General features: G+C 35.7%; 1 protein-coding gene across 5 annotated transcripts in view; it reads left to right on the forward strand.

Annotated features, from left to right (window-relative positions):
- Window positions 1-16,647, forward strand: part of LOC138322672 (uncharacterized) — a 44,561-nt gene that overhangs the window by 23,463 nt on the left and 4,451 nt on the right. For 4 of the 5 annotated variants that reach the window (XM_069266691.1, XM_069266695.1, XM_069266693.1 and 1 more), the window contains exons 3-6: window positions 3,749-3,900; window positions 4,156-5,234; window positions 6,725-6,766; window positions 12,127-12,981. In XM_069266691.1, the coding sequence (XP_069122792.1) occupies window positions 3,749-3,900; window positions 4,156-5,234; window positions 6,725-6,766; window positions 12,127-12,981 (2,128 nt within the window). The remainder of the gene's footprint in view (window positions 1-3,748; window positions 3,901-4,155; window positions 5,235-6,724; window positions 6,767-12,126; window positions 12,982-16,647) is intronic. The other variant, XM_069266694.1, reaches the window with a different exon arrangement.

Here is a 16,647-nt window from a genome sequence, read left to right on the forward strand (position 1 = left end):
ATCATTTATTTTCAGGACAGCCTGATCAGCATCATATGTTAGTGAAGTCGTTTCTTCCTTTGTATTTCTTCAATTATAAAGTAATGTAACGATAAATCATGAAGGAAACGATAAACACGAAGATAAATAAAGATATGTATGACAACTCTGGGAAGAACATTATAGTATAAGATGTTTCAAAAGAGTGAGCGTTACTTGCTTTGTTGACGACACACCGGCCATGTATCTTATCCTTGGGACTTTAATAATTGTTCTAAAAACAATGTTTATCAGATGATTATTGATTTATTAATCTTAACCCTTGGTGTCTTCCCAAATATTGTACAATTACGTTTCAAAAATAAGTTTTAAGCTATGTCAAGTCATATTATTCACCTTGTTTCTTTGAAAGTAGATAGGAACACATTTTTCTGCTATAAAATGTGTTTTTGTATCTTCTACAAATGTGTTGGTTTCACCAGTGTTATCTGACGCAGATACTTCGGCACATCAACAAGCTATCCTCTGTATTATAAGTTTATACAGCCTCCCAACCCGCTATTATTGTAGCTTATCAATCTCTGATAAATTTTGTTTTGGCTGCCATGAAATGTTACTGCCCTGGAATACATATATCTTTAGTGCATACGGCTGAGGTGTTAACGAGTATACAGGCGAACTCGGGAGGGTTTATTTACGCCCGAGAACAGCTTCTTTTACTTTATTTTTAGATACCTTCCATATCGTTCACAACAATGAAAGGCTTGGTTTCGTTCGAACAAAATATAGCGAAATCTCCAAACATGCATGGCAATGGCATATATAGGAATGGTCTAATTTCTTGAGAGACGCCAGAGATCTCGAATTGCTACATAAGTATACGATTTTCACTAGGAGGCCTTGATCGCGACTATGTGAGGATGCGAAATGTTGTATACGGGAAAATATAGCGATTTACAGTAGTAAATAGTATGTATTTGAAACAGCTAGTATGTATTTGAGGTAAATATTATGTGTTTAAATAGTATGTGTTTGAAGTAAATAGTATATATTTGAAATAAATAGTATGTGTTTGAAGTAAATAGTATGTGTTTGAAATAAATAGTATGTGTTTGAAGTAAATAGTATGTGTTTGAAATAAATAGTGTGTATTTGAAATAAATAGGTAAATATTATGTATTTGAAGTAAATAGTATGTATTTGAAATAAATAGTATGTGTTTGAAATAAATAGTGTGTATTTGAAATAAATAGTATGCATTTGAAGTAAATGGTATGTATTTGAAGTAAATAGTATGTGTTTGAAGTAAATAGTATGTGCTTGAAGTAAATGGTATGTATTTGAAGTAAATAGTATGTGTTTGAAATAAATAGTGTGTATTTGAAATAAATAGGTAAATATTATGTATTTGAAGTAAATAGTATGTATTTGAAGTAAATAGTATGTATTTGAAATAAAAAGTATGTGTTTGAAATAAATAGTGTGTATTTGAAATAAATAGTATGCATTTGAAGTAAATGGTATGTATTTGAAGTAAATAGTATGTGTTTGAAGTAAATAGTATGTGCTTGAAGTAAATGGTATGTATTTGAAGATCTATTTTTATATCACCAGTCCGGTTAGGAATATGATTATAAAGTATACAGGGATATGACATATACATTCATAGATCTATCATTACTATGGGATGACATTAGACATCATTATCTTTAAGATCAAGCTCGATTCACTTAAATTCTGTTTAGTAAATGAAGTAAAATCAATAATCGTTGTATTTGGTTAGAGTTTTGTCCTTTCCTTTCTTAAATTTATATTCAATTACCATTGGTAAGGTTTATGAAGAATTTTCTCTTTAAGTTGAAACACGACCTGGTCGTGTATAAGATTTATACCTAGATAACGATAATTATCGCCGAGACTGATACGTGAAAGCTAAATTTCATTTTGTATTTCTAACATTGTGGACACAGGGTGCCAGTCTTGATGGATATTAATGTCCATGTTTTTCATTAGCCATCATATTAACACAATATATGACACAAATGTGTCTTGTCTATATCAGAGGCTGTGCGATAAAGTCGTGTTTTCCCGTCCATCACCTGTTTTCGCTGCAGAAGTGGTTTTACACGTTATGACTGTGCCGTAAACTAACTAACATGTAACTGCAGGAAATATTATAAATACTTGATACATTTCCAACTTCTTGATGATGATTTTTTTTGCAATCATATTGCATGATAACAGATGAGATATGTCACTTTAACAAAAGTTAAACGAGATTTTATTTAGATATATTTTTCTATTGAGTCCCGAAAAAACCGAATCCGACTGTAATCTTGAAGTATGTCATTTTAGATATGTAATGGGTATAGATCATTTACCGTCCTACACCGTGTGGTTATACCAAGAACATGTCTATAAAGATATATATAAGATGGGGTGTTTAAATCTAAGATTCCTTTGTTTCTATCATTTGTATTATTTTAAGTACACGAGGAAACGACACCATCTCAGACTAGGAAACATAATTTTTATGAGACATATGTTGTTTATGAAATATGCAGCTGTCAATATGTTATCATAATCCGGGAATTTCGTTTATTTTTGATATTGTGCGTAATGCTATACATATTGCTCTATTTTACATGTTCTCTATTACTCGTATCAATGACTATTGAAACCCCGCTTTAATCTTGGGTCACATGATAATTTTGATTTTATGACGCCATACTCGATTCAAAACAGCTGTGAATTCCTTACAACATGTTTTGCTTGCTGATAAGCTTGTGGATATACACTGTAGTTCTATTTCTATATATTTTATATTAAATATCATATTCACCATTATGACCTAGTTGTACCTGGGTACCCTGCCTATCCATCCCAGGTCAGTGTCACACGGCTATGTTTCTATGGTGATATCACCATGGTAACAGCAGTTGAGAATTGACTGTACGTGACGATTCTGGACAGGGACCAACTCTGTAATGGCCACTGTCTGCAGTCGTTTGTTTCGTTTGACGTGATACCATGATAAGTAACTTGTAATGTTACTTTTCTCCCGTATTCTTTAGCAGTTTTCTACATTTGTAATACATTTACTTCGGGTTTTTTCCATTGAGGCACATTAAGTAGGCAACGAACTATGTAAATATAATTTATGTCGTATGTAAAATAGGAGCTATTGAGTGTATTACTTGGTTCCAACCGAAAAGCGATTAAAATTTTTCGTACATATCTTACAGGATTTACATAAATTAAATGTAAAAAAAAAAATGAGTATATAATTTTGTCCGAAACGAAATTAAAATTATTCTTGCATATCTTAAACGATTTTGTAAAAATATGCTTCCATGCAACATTGTTATCGAAGTACTTATCAGATGATGTAGAAGAAAGATAATAAAAAAGTAAAGGTAATTGCTTTGTTAATATATTGAGTGTTTTGGAGGAAACTTTGTAATTGAAGTAAGAGTACGCAAACATTCTGGTCTTTATTTCAATAAAAAGCAAAATAGGCAGGGTCTCGTAAAACTAAATAGTCCGCCAGCATCAACGCTTACCTTCTAACTCAATGAATTTTGTCAGGAAAGGTTAACAATGATTATTTGTTTTTTTACGTATCAGTTTTTGGGTTGTCTTTAAATACAAATCGTTTAAACTCTGACGTTTTGATAATGATACATAGTGTGTAATCTCCGTGACGTTACGTCAGATACCTATGGAAAACGTTTACATAGCAATAAATGTTGGTGTTTTACTGTTATAGATCCGTAAGAGAAGCAAGGCGTGCTCAGGTGGTCTACAGGAAGGTGATACTGTGATCTGTATCAATGGCGTATCCATGCTGGGCAGGTCCCATCACGACGCCATGTACGAAGTCGACAACGCCGGCGACAAGCTCAACATTACGGTTCAGAGGTAAGTAAACCTAGGAGAACCAGATAGCCTTTCTCAGTTCTGTTCAGGCAAGTCGGTTACCGTCAGTTGTACTTCTGTTTTCTTCGTGTTATAAAGGGATGACAAGTTCATGGACATCTATTATCCTACTTTTCTTTACTTTATTAATGGATGACAGGTTCATTGACATTTATCACACTTTTCTTCATTCCATTAAGGGATGGCGGGTTATTAACATTATTTAATATTTATCACACTTTTCTTCATTCCATTTAGGGATGGCGGGTCATTCCAGTCTCAGCAGCTAGTCGAGCAACAGCAGCATGCACCAGCGCCCATGCCGATGAGCAACGGTTTTGGGGGAGCGCCTGCGCAAAAGACACACTCAACCTCTCAGACATTTCGGGATGGCAACGCGACCACCAATGTGGTGACAGGGACCTACGAGCAATCTTCCGGGGACGGCAGACAGGTAACCAAGGGCTTCGTCAAACAGGTGGTGAAGACACAACCAGGATCAGTCACCAACCAGCAGACGACCACACGGGTCACTTCCTTCTCCAACCAGACGTCGAGCAACGTCAGTCCCGTCAGGTTCCAGATCAAGAATCTTCGAGAAGAGTTTAAGGAGAACTACACTCCAATGATCTTCGGACAAGGGAAGGAGCACACCTATGAAGACTATGCACGTCCTGAGGATACTATCCGCCAGCCCCGTGTGTTTATGGTCCGGGATATTAAGGGTACTATGTATAACCAGCCAGACCACCAACCAGGCTACCAACCTGAAGCTATGAACCAGCCAAGTGTACCACGACCTTTACCAGCTAAGGCTCCGAAGCCAGTAAGAATGCCACCGGAACAACCGCAATTCAAGATTCCAGATCAGGTTCCACTTCCGGAATATCGTCCTAGTCCTATTCCGGAACCGGTTATTCCCCAAGCACCACCACCGCCACTTCCGGAGAATGAAGTGCCGGCGCCATCGGACCCTGTGGATTACTATCCCGCGGACGAGCCTCTTTTCTATCCTCTGCCGCAGGCACCTTTTGCTAGCTTTAACGCTCATGAATACAACGAAAAGGTTCGATCAGGAAAATTCGGCGACGAAGTTGACGCCGAAGAAACACCACAAGACATGGAGGAAAGGTTTAAAGGAAAGCTTCCAATATTTGCACCAAAAGTTGAAATTCATTACGATGAAGAATTTTTGCAGAATGGAATGCAGAATGGTTTTTTCATAGAACGACCTGACTTACTTCCACTTGATCTCAGCCGGAAGTTAAGTGGCGCCGATATGGAGAGCGACCCCTACACACCAGGAACTCCCGAATCTTCCGGTGTGAGGAAGAAGAGTAAGTATTTCTTTGTAAGATAGAAATGTGCAGTGGTTTTGCCGCCTTATGCCGCTGCATGGTTTGCTGCCCCAAATTTTCTTTTTCTTTTCAAAAATTTAGAGCTTTAATTGCCATAGCTTCTATTCATATATAATGAATATCTGATGCACATAAAATATTGTTTAATGATCTGAAATATGTCTCTTCATCGTTAAGATAATTGTGAAACGTACGATATTTTATCTGGTATTTTTTTTGTTGTCAAAAAGAAAGAAAACTGTCTAGATGATCACTTTCTGTAGAGTGTGAAAACCACCAGTAATACGACCCAAAACAAAACAATGTATCATAGTAAAAATATCTATTATGTTTATGATGCGGACACAAGTCCCAAGTTACCTTTCTATATACCATGTGGTGTAGGTCATTAAGGTTATCTCCCCTGCTGGGTAGTTTATCTCCCCTTACTGACTGTCACTGTCGGTAGCACGCGCCTAGCGGCCATACTGCCTGCTGCTAATAGAAAACATACCCTGCCTACGTTATTTTAAGGACGTCGTTACTTAAACTGACAATAAACTGAATTAAGATGAGTACAAAGATGTAACTTGTGTTGATTATTTCGCAGCTTTATGTAGCGTTGCCTGGGCTGATATTGTTGTTCTGAGTTGCCGCTTTCTGATAAGATGACGTTAGGGTATTCAGTCATGCTTAGTTATTTCCTTGTATGAGCCATTTTTGATTTTCATTTTGTTTGAAATTTCGTTTACGCCGTCATAGTGTATAAAGATAGAGTAGATGATATATATGAATGACATGTCCCAGGCTTGACTCAAATGTTAATTACGGGTCATTATTGCAAACATGGCAAATAACTCTCATATATTTTTATTTTGTGTTTATGTTTTTATTTTATTGATATTGACCGAGTATATCATGATATTTGGCTAAAACTTCGACTACTGCCTGTGATAATATCATATATCAAATATAGTACCCATAATTTAATCAAGCATTCATAATGTCAGATATCTAAGATGATACCAAATACAAATACACCTATCAAAGACACGCGATGCTAGAGTCTGGTTTGTGATAGTCCTCGTTGCTCGCTTATTGCTGATTATGTACAGCTTATTGCCGTGTACACAGCCTATAGCTATATGGTCGTGATATTGTACTTGTCAGGCTTTGTATCATTAAAACAGCTGCTTTGCTTATTTCATACTAAATATAAATTATTTCATTTTATAATAATCTCAAGAATGAGCCAAAATATTTTGATTTTTTAAATGTCGTCTGATGTAAAACACATCGATTGAAACTGAGAACAATTTAATGACTTTGATTTAAACGGTTGATCTCTGAACTATAAAATTAAAGGCGAATTTTCCGTCATATGTTATCTAAAGATTTTTATTTGTAAAATGATAAACACACGTATAAATATGAATGTTTACATCCCTGACGTGTATAACAAATGTACCTTTCCTTTTCACCTGTATTAGTGGCGAACACAGGACACCTCCTAGACCCCTTTATATCATGCAGTGAGTATAATAAACAATTGTACTAGCACTCCGAAAACAAGGATTCATAGATGATTGGTCATCGATTTGTCTGTTAATCTACAACATTTTATTATTGTCTCAAATATTTGTTTCGTTTTTCCTTTTTTGTGTACCCTCCCCGTGTTTGTCGCTGAATCCAGAAGAGAAATACTATAGTGAGTATATCTAGCGATAGATGTCGTCTCACTAACGTTCGAGTATATATTGTTACTAATTCTGTATCTGGTGAAAAACTGAGAACAATAATGACAATGACTTAGGGGAAAGGTTTATATTGATATTAATTTTACGTCTCAATATCAACTTACGATATCAGAACCATTCAAATATAGATTCATTTTAGCAAGGCCACTGAGCTTTCTGCTACGCTGCTTTGTCACGTGACTGTATGGACGGAAATGACGTCAATGCTGTCAATAATGAGGAATGGAAGCTCATAAATGAGTCTTTTTATATGACATTTCATGAGTCACTTTTCATCAGTACGGGCGGATTTCATTCCAAACAGTCGTTGATTCAGAAGCAATTTGATTTATTCACCAAACACATGGTTGTATATGTATTTGTAGTCTTTATTGCTATGCCTTGAAAGTGAACACAGATACGACAAAATGTTTTTGTACTTCATCTCATATTCATGGATATTACATAATGCATTATCCCTAATATCAGCAACAGAAATGATGATGCCGTTAACCTTTGGATTAAACAAGATTATGTAGGACTGATAATATTAAAAACATAATGAGACAAATGATATTTTGATATACTGATCATCATGTTTAATAGAGGGAGTAGGGTAGGGATATCAGTTGTAAAGTGTCGAGGAATTCAGTTGAAGGGAAAATGTTAAATCTGCGAACAATTACGTTTTATGGATATAGACAGCTAGAGTCTTATGAATTTTCATAATGTACACAAACGTTTTTATATTTTATTTTTGAAAACTAATACAAATATCTATAGGTTGAAGTACTAAGACGTTTTTATCTGTGGTTTCATTATTATGTATCCGTTGCTCGTTATACTGTATATGTTTCATGAAAAGTTTACCTGATAGAGTTTGCATGTCAGATAGGATTTAAATATTATATTTGTGAATATATACCGTTTAATATATGTTAATTATTCATGATATCAACGTTAAGACAAGGATTTCTAAATCAATACATAAGACCAGATGATTTCTACATTTCCAGCACTTTTCCTTACTTAACCTATTTGTCTTGCTCATCGACTTCACATGAATTTGTCTTTGATACAATAGAGACAATACATTGGAACTAATAGTATTGTTGCTGCCTGATTTTTTTTCACTGATGTATTATGATATAACCTGACTTTGTATTTCCATTCCAACCCTTCCTACTACCACTACCTCAACCAAACCTGGGCATTTCCCGACTACAGAAGATAATAGTAAGTATGAGTGTATCACGTGACCTGTATGTCGTCGTCCACTACACGTGTCTCATCCATGTTTAGTGTATCACGTGACCTGTATGTCGTGTGTAACGTCCACTACACGTGTCTCATCCATGTTTAGTGTATCACGTGACCTGTATGTCGTGTGTAACGTCCACTACACGTGTCTCATCCATGTTTAGTGTATCACGTGACCTGTATGTCGTGTGTAACGTCCACTACACGTGTCTCATCCATGTTTAGCACATATGACATTTCTACGTCACTGTCGTCGTTTGATGTTTGTAACACAAGTAATATATATATCGGGACATTTCTAATATAAAGTGTTGTTACTTCACGCTGTTTTATATTTGTAATTTGTTGCCATTGACAAACAAAACATAATACCTAGCTACTACAGCTGTATTGTAGACTTCGGGAATAAGTTACAGATTTGAAATTTCGAAATTTAGACACAAAAGACACAAAAATATCCAAAACATCATTGAGATCTGGTGAAAATATCTTTCTGTACATTCCCTGTCTCTGCAGGCTTTTTGTTATATTTTTTTGAAAATATTTTTCACGATCGTATCAAGAAAATATGTGGAAAAAAAATCGAGAATGATCATGTGCGATAGAAATGTCGATACAGGTATGGAATGATGGGAACACGTGTGTATACCATCATACTGTAGGTTGTCCTGTACAATAGTCCCATACACAGTCCACAAGTCTTTGTTCTATTGTATGTTTGTATAGTCTTGGTGATATTATAGATAAGAGGGCGAAGCTATGCTTTGTACATTCTGCTGTATTACTAGACACTCTGGTATCTCGCTTTGTATCTTTGTGTACAGTGGAACCATTCCAAGAGAATAAACCTAAACCACCATGTATCCATTGGTTTTATCCATTGTAATATATTATTTTATCATTATGTCTTGACTCCAGTCAGCTTCGTTCAATGAGGAACACTCTAGATTATAGTTACGTCTTATTGGACAATGTTTTCTTTCCACTGTAATAGACATCCTTCGTAAATAGTATACTAATAAGAGAATACTGCTGCGGTCAAACCCAAGGTCGGCCGTGCATGATTTGTAAGTTTGGCATAATTAGTGGGTAAAGTAATCGTTATCACGACTAGTGTACCTGTTGATGCTCCAGGGATCTACAGCGTGCAGACTACGTCTTAATGAGGCTCTCGGTCTGTAACCAGCAGTTTGTCTGCGGATAAAGTTCATTAATAAATATATGTCTTAAAGTTATATGTGCCATAACTTGGCGAACATTTTGACATGCTATTTTTACTTCAGTAATATATTAAAAACCATAAGGTTTGATGAATTAAGCTATGAAAATCATTGAAATGTACATACAAACGTGTATGATGTGTTATAAACGTTAGTTACAACAGAGAATACATGCACTGTAAAATTCGTGGCTTATGTGCCATATGTATATTTGATAGACACATACCTGCAGAAATCACTTCACAATTACTGATAACACTGTTCTCAAACTGTTGGTAACTTTTGGTGGCGAAGAACAGAAGAACATTAAAATATGTCCTTGATTTGTGAGTATAAAAATTACGGCACATATGATTTTAAACATTTTAACTTTAGTTAGTCGAATGGAGTTTTATGCGATTTATATTATTTGCATTCCGTGTCTTTAGTATATATAAAAGAGAAACATTGATAATTAGCATCGACAGACTCACCGTGAATGTCGTGTACTAATTCTAGATCATGTAACATCTGAACCGAGTTAGAGACACTACACTTTGTCTTAATTATCATTATACTGGTACACGCTTACATTCATTATCTTACATCGTGGGAACCAGGTTGGCAATCTGCCAGTGTATCACAAAGGTGGTCCGATCTGACGTCATTAAGTGACATGATGACGTAATTTGACGCCATGTAATAAGCGCAACAGTCTGCGTTCCTACCCTCAGTGGAATAAATTGCAGAATATATCTATAAATCCCTCCGAGAACATTTTACATTATCTCGTATTTATTCCGTAACTCGGTAAAACAAGCCAGTATTGTTACACTATGTTAAGCGTACATAAACAGATAGATAACATCGTATAATAGTTTGGGGAGTGACATGTGTTCTCGCACGTGGTCGACACGTTAGCACGCGCCAGCTGATGGGGGAACGCCCCAGACATGTGCAGTTGGCTACTGCAGTCGGTGTCGCGTATCAATTGTATTATTGGGCACCATTTATTGTGGTCGTTTGAGACGTTTTACGATTTTAAACAGTCTCGCCTATCAGGCTAACAATTTGCAGTGCCGTTTCCTTTTTGTCGCTTTTGATACATTTCCAGCGATGCCATATGCAATTCATTTACCCGATACAAAAGAAGCCCATCACAGTTGATTCAATTCTCCTGCATTTTGCGACATGCGGCAATATTACATTTCACAATCTTAAGTAAATTCTTAATAGTGCCTCACAACAGCCTTCGTTCACTGACAAAATATTTATAAGCAAAAAATCCAGTTTTAGCCTTCATATTTTCTAGATTGACAGATTGAATACATGTATATGATAATGCAAAGATTTTATTGTAAACAATAGGTTGAATATAATTCAATTTTGCGCTAAATAATTCAATGATTTACTTTTATGTCCACTATTGGACCATGCGTTTCAACACCAGTGAGGTTGGTCCTTTCCCAGAAACCTTCTACAACTTGATTTATACCATCAAGATTCGCATTACGTTTTTGTAAAACTAGGATTAATGATGACTAGCACTACGTGATAATCTGAATGTCACATATGTTAATGTTTATAGTACGGGAACGGCCTTGACCTCTGGCAACCATGGCAACATTGGCCTTGCGTCCATGTCTCGCTGTCTCAGCCCTGTAATTCGTCTGTTCTCATGACGTAATAATGACGTTCACCTTGTGGTATCGAATCAATTGATTACCCCCGCTATACCTAAACACACACCAAAATTACTGATTAATCATCTATACCTCCCATAGGAAATTTGCTTAGAATGTATCTTCTCCGAAACATTATTCATTGATTCAAAATATTCCATCATCATTCATCAATATTAAGTTCTGAACGAATCTAAATTCATAAAGCTTTTAAATAAGCCATATGATGTAACAAAGTGAAAATAAGAGAGGAAGTTATAAAAGTATATCTTAAAGCAAACCGATATGCGTGCAGCAAAAGTTGCCCGTTAAGATCGTCGAGATAATTATATTTTTTATATAAACACCTAAGTTGAATGCTAAAGGCCTTCTTTAATACAGGTGTAACAACTTGTATAAGAGTGCTGGAGCCCTGCTATCTCAGCTCTCGCATTGTTAATTACCAAATTCCTATGTAGATCTGGAAAGCATCACGTTTGATCTCTTCGATACGAAAGATATAGAAGATAGAGAAATTACGTCACATAAAGAAGTTCGATAAAAATATACAGCCCATTTTAACCCAGCATAGTTCGTTCTTCTGCCGACTTAGGAACAGGTTGTTCTTACAGGAACGAGAAGGCTTTTAAAGGTCTAATGTTGATATGAATCCATGTCATGGAATTTTCGAAGTCTATGTGTCTGTCGTATAATTCATTATTTGATAATTTCTTGTGCATGAATAGCATTTATAACCTTACATCGGACAATGTCGAGTTCATGTTGTTAAAATGTTCAGAAATGGTGTAAATAGTTATGTTGCGCCATTGTACATTATTATTTGATAACATATGTGAAACTGTTGTGAAATGTTTTTGTTTGATAAAAACGATAAATATTTTTGTCGAATGTCATTACTGTTGATATCATACAGATATGAAGAGAGTGTTTATTTATTAAAGTTGCAATATAAAAGCCAGGGAAGATACTAGATTGTATGTTATCCTTTAGTAAACAATACTTATTGTCTCCACAGAGAAACTCTACAATGACTCTGCCTTCTACGATGCTCCTGACACTGACTACCCCACTATAGAAGACCAAATCTCCCTATGTAAGAAAATCGCACGTTCGTTGACGTCGGCAGCCAATAAGAAGGCGAGAGGAGCCAAGATGTTTGCCAAGCGTAAACGACGCGCCATCAAATGGATACACGATGGCGAGTCACACATAGGATCGTCTTCAGCCGGGGACGTAGCTGACCTTCGCGACCTCGACAGCGAACTTCACCTGACCGAAGGCGGTGCCCGCCCACTATTCACATTTCGTATACCTAACATCAGGAACCGCATTCTGTTGACAGAGGAAGGTACTCCAAAAATGAGTATTTCACAGCAGGAATTTGAACAATTGAGGCTTCAGCAGAAGAAATGCGACCACAAGGCAGTGTCGCCTAGCACCTGTCACAGCCTGGTGGCTGATCTACACAATCAAAGAAACAGGGGAGCCAAGTTATTTCAAAAACGTCAGGCTAGATCAGAAAAATGGGTTATCGATGAGAGCAACGCAACAAAACCAATGTTGTCACAACAAAAAATTAATTCGTTTTTGGAGTCAACAGCCGCCTCATCCGTGCAAAACAAAGCCCCCACCCCATGGGAGGCTGCATTGGATAACCCCCAGGGGCGCGTGGATAGTGCGTTTGACAACATGGACTTTACGAAACCCGGCCCACATCAAAAATACAGCCCGGCACCCCAGCTGCCACAGCCCGCCCCACCTGTCGCCCATGATCTATCAGGAACACAAAACGTCTCCATAGTAACTGGGCCAAACTTTAACCGCACCCCTAAAGGATGGGGTTGTGGCCCTGCATCGACAACCGTTCAGAGTAAGTTACTTTAATTTTATAATATATAAAAAGTTTAATGTTTAAACATGTAAATATCAATAAACACCTTACTGATAAGGATTATTATTTGGTTTGAAATAGCCAAGTTCTTGCAAAGAGTATCGAAATGTTCACTTACCTTTTTTATTTATGTTTGCATAATTTGAAGGAAATGAAACGAAATTTTTCATTTTGACCGTATATTTTAAATCGAAAACTAAAAGGTTATATTCTAATTGTATAAACATTAAATAGAGGATAAATTCATTCTACATGTTGTCAGTTTGTCTTATATACTAACAAATGATTTCTTGTTTTGATATTTGATATGCCGAACACTTAACAGCTGTTATGCTGCAATAGGCTTTCACCGTGCAATTAATGATGATACAGGTAAAATTATTTTTACGCAATGCGATGGCTACAGGCGAAATGTGCAGAGTTATTCTAAGCTAGGCCTACCTTCTAGATGAGCCCAGAACTAATGCTAATAGAGCTGTGTACTAATTGGATATTACTGTTTAGAGTTGTTGCTAGGGAAACACATACACTTCCCATCATTTGTATTTATGTTAAATGTTGCGCCCACGAAACACACGCGCATTTCCAACACACGTGCATGCCCGTACGTTTATAGCTGCAGTGTGTAACACGGGGGCCGTAGGAGGTAATACAAAGCAGCTGTAATAATGTGGCACAACCATTTTATAGCTGGAGTGATTGTCTGCAACAACATGCTACACAAACCAGGTGTTCATATCTATACACCCATCCATGAAAATGCTTAGGTCTTAGGTTTTAATAAGTAGAGCATAACATTACCGTGTTGCCGATAGGGTATGAATCCCACCCGTTGCCGATAGGGTATGAATCCCACCCCGTTGCCGACAGGGTATGAATCCCACCCCGTTGTCGGCAGGGTATGAATCAAACACCGTTCCCAGCAGGGTATGAATTCCACCCCGTTTCCTGCAGGGTACGAATTCCATCCCGTTGCCAATAGAGTTGCAAGCCCCGGTGGGAGGCTGATATGTTTTAGTCCGACTATCTTTTTCGTCATACTACTATGAAAAAAAATCATTCGAGAACGGCGCGAAAATCCAACGTTATCATGACGTCACGATAAAGACGTTAGAGTTATATACAGATGCACAATTACCATAATACATATTTCACGATACCATTATGTACAATGGATTTTGTACATTTGATGGGAGAAGGCGATATTTACATTCAAGATGCTCCACCGGTGCCAAATGTTATTTTTTCTCTATCAAAAATAAGAAGACGATTTAATATTTTTCTTCAGTTATAAAAGTTACTTACTTTACACCATTACCACTATTGAAATGTTTGAGCTTCTAATTTTACTTCAAGGTGAAAATATTGAAAATAATAAATTGCATCCCGAAAAAATTCCATGGCACTATGTCCTATATGCAATACAGAACTGATTGCGCATGCACCGAAATCAAAATATATTATGATATATTATTTTTTGTGTTAATTAGACATATATATATGAGAAATTTAAAGAAAAATCCTTACGGACGAAATCTATAAGAAATAAAAACAATAACGACTGACTAGTGAGCGCTTTCGCCCCATTCAAGGGAGCTCTTCAGACTGTTTATTGTATATTGTATAAACAGTCTGAAGAGCTCCCTTGAATGGGGCGAAAGCGCTCACCAGTCAGTCGTTATTGTTTTTATTTCTTATATATATTACACACGATTAAACACAAATTAGTGTTCAATTGATTTGTATCTTTTATTTTCTGGCGGTGGTGGAACGTCTTTAATAAAGGATATTTTTAAATATATTTTTTTTGTATATATCCAACTGTATTGTTCTGACAACTATGATTGATATCTAATTCATAAACCTGCCGATTTTAATGTTTCCAAAACTAAAAGTGGTAAAATCCAAGGCAAACACAACACACATCTAATTCTGTTCAAATACGCCGCCATGTTTGATTTGCCTGAAACCGTGACGAAATGAAACACTCAACTGGTAATTTTTTTTAAATAAAAAAGTTAATGAACTAAGAATAAACATTAAGAAACTGAAAAAATGTAAGTATCATTTGGAATTTACCAAAAAGATTGTTTTAAATTCAAGTTAAAAACTCTGTGAAATTATATTTCTTTCGTAGTAAAAAAATGTAGGTCATTCCATATATGGTAAATTGCCATATTTGGAGCGCGAGACTTTCTAACGAGAAGCATCATTGCGGCCAAGTGTTGGATATATGAGCCATTCTAATGTGCTTACAAACATAATTTAGACATGGATGAGGAAAAATGAATAATCAGTTTATGTTAGAAATATTTGATATTGTTGAATCTAATTACAAATATACTTGACACACGCGAATTTTAACATTTTCATCTCTAGATGTTTTGCAACACTACGGTCAATGTGACGGAATCGTAGCTCTGACGACGACCATCTGTCATAAATCTTCTGTCCGTCGCTCAGAGCTACGTCATCGCAGCTAATCATTGGTATTAGGTCTTATGACATATAAATAGGTAATACATAAGTATGTTTCGTTTAAACATATGATGTTTTAATTATTGGTAAACTGTTTCAAAACTATTCATTATTATACGATGATAAAATAAAGGCATTGTCCTGTCATGAAAGATATGAAATACAAATACAAATGTGTTTCATAACAAATAATTCTGAGGAAGGTAAAATTGGTACCTGTTAATGTAGCTATTATATATGATAACCAAGTGGAATATAAAATTAGAGGTTGAATTGTGTAATATAACAAATGAGAATGCTAAAACAGTTTAAATGTTACAAGCTAGCGTTATTTTATTATGAAGTCTTGTCTTAGGAAGGAAAATGGAATGAAGGAACATGTGGAATTGTTGAGTGACATTAAGATACAATGCTCTCTATGCCAGGTTCTCATTTAGTAGCGTCATCGCTAAAATCAACTAGTCAATCATTTTATTTTTGTAATTATGATATTTTTATCATGAACATCAACATCTATTAAGTAGTTAGTTTTCACATTTTCAAAATGCATGATATAATCAGAAAATCTTTCGATACATAATATAGCCATACAAATTAAATCTCTCAGGTTCATCCATGATTTTTATTGGGTTTGTTTATATCTCTGAGAGGAAATTGTTTCATTATCGTAATGTCTCAATAATACTATATTGCTGCTCATACCCTGCAGACTAACACCCATAGTCAACAGGAAACCGTATGTATAGAGCCATTAAATCTCTTCACAACCAATTAAGTCGTACAATAGTCGCGAGTGAGGATTAAAGGTATCAACATTATTAGACTACACGAGGTTTCGTCATACCATAGTAATCCAATCAGGATTATGAAATATGTTTACGTGTCAATCAAAGTTTCACCGTGTGTAAGGACTCTGAGAACATGACCATCTAATCATGTGACTTCATATAGATTCTTCTTGGCTAATATCACACCTAAACACTCTAATAATGACGGTCGCTGGTTTTTTTCTAGAACAACGTGACATATCATTTTTTATAACGATAGATATATTAACGAATTTAACAAATTAAAAGAACTTAACCTTGGCAGGGTTTTGACAAACTTAAATGGTAAGTGCTATCATAATATTGACTTGATAAACAGACATATATATTTTTTTTATTT

This window comes from Argopecten irradians, chromosome 5 (genome assembly GCF_041381155.1).
Source record: "Argopecten irradians isolate NY chromosome 5, Ai_NY, whole genome shotgun sequence".
NCBI classification, from domain to species: Eukaryota; Metazoa; Mollusca; class Bivalvia; order Pectinida; family Pectinidae; genus Argopecten; species Argopecten irradians.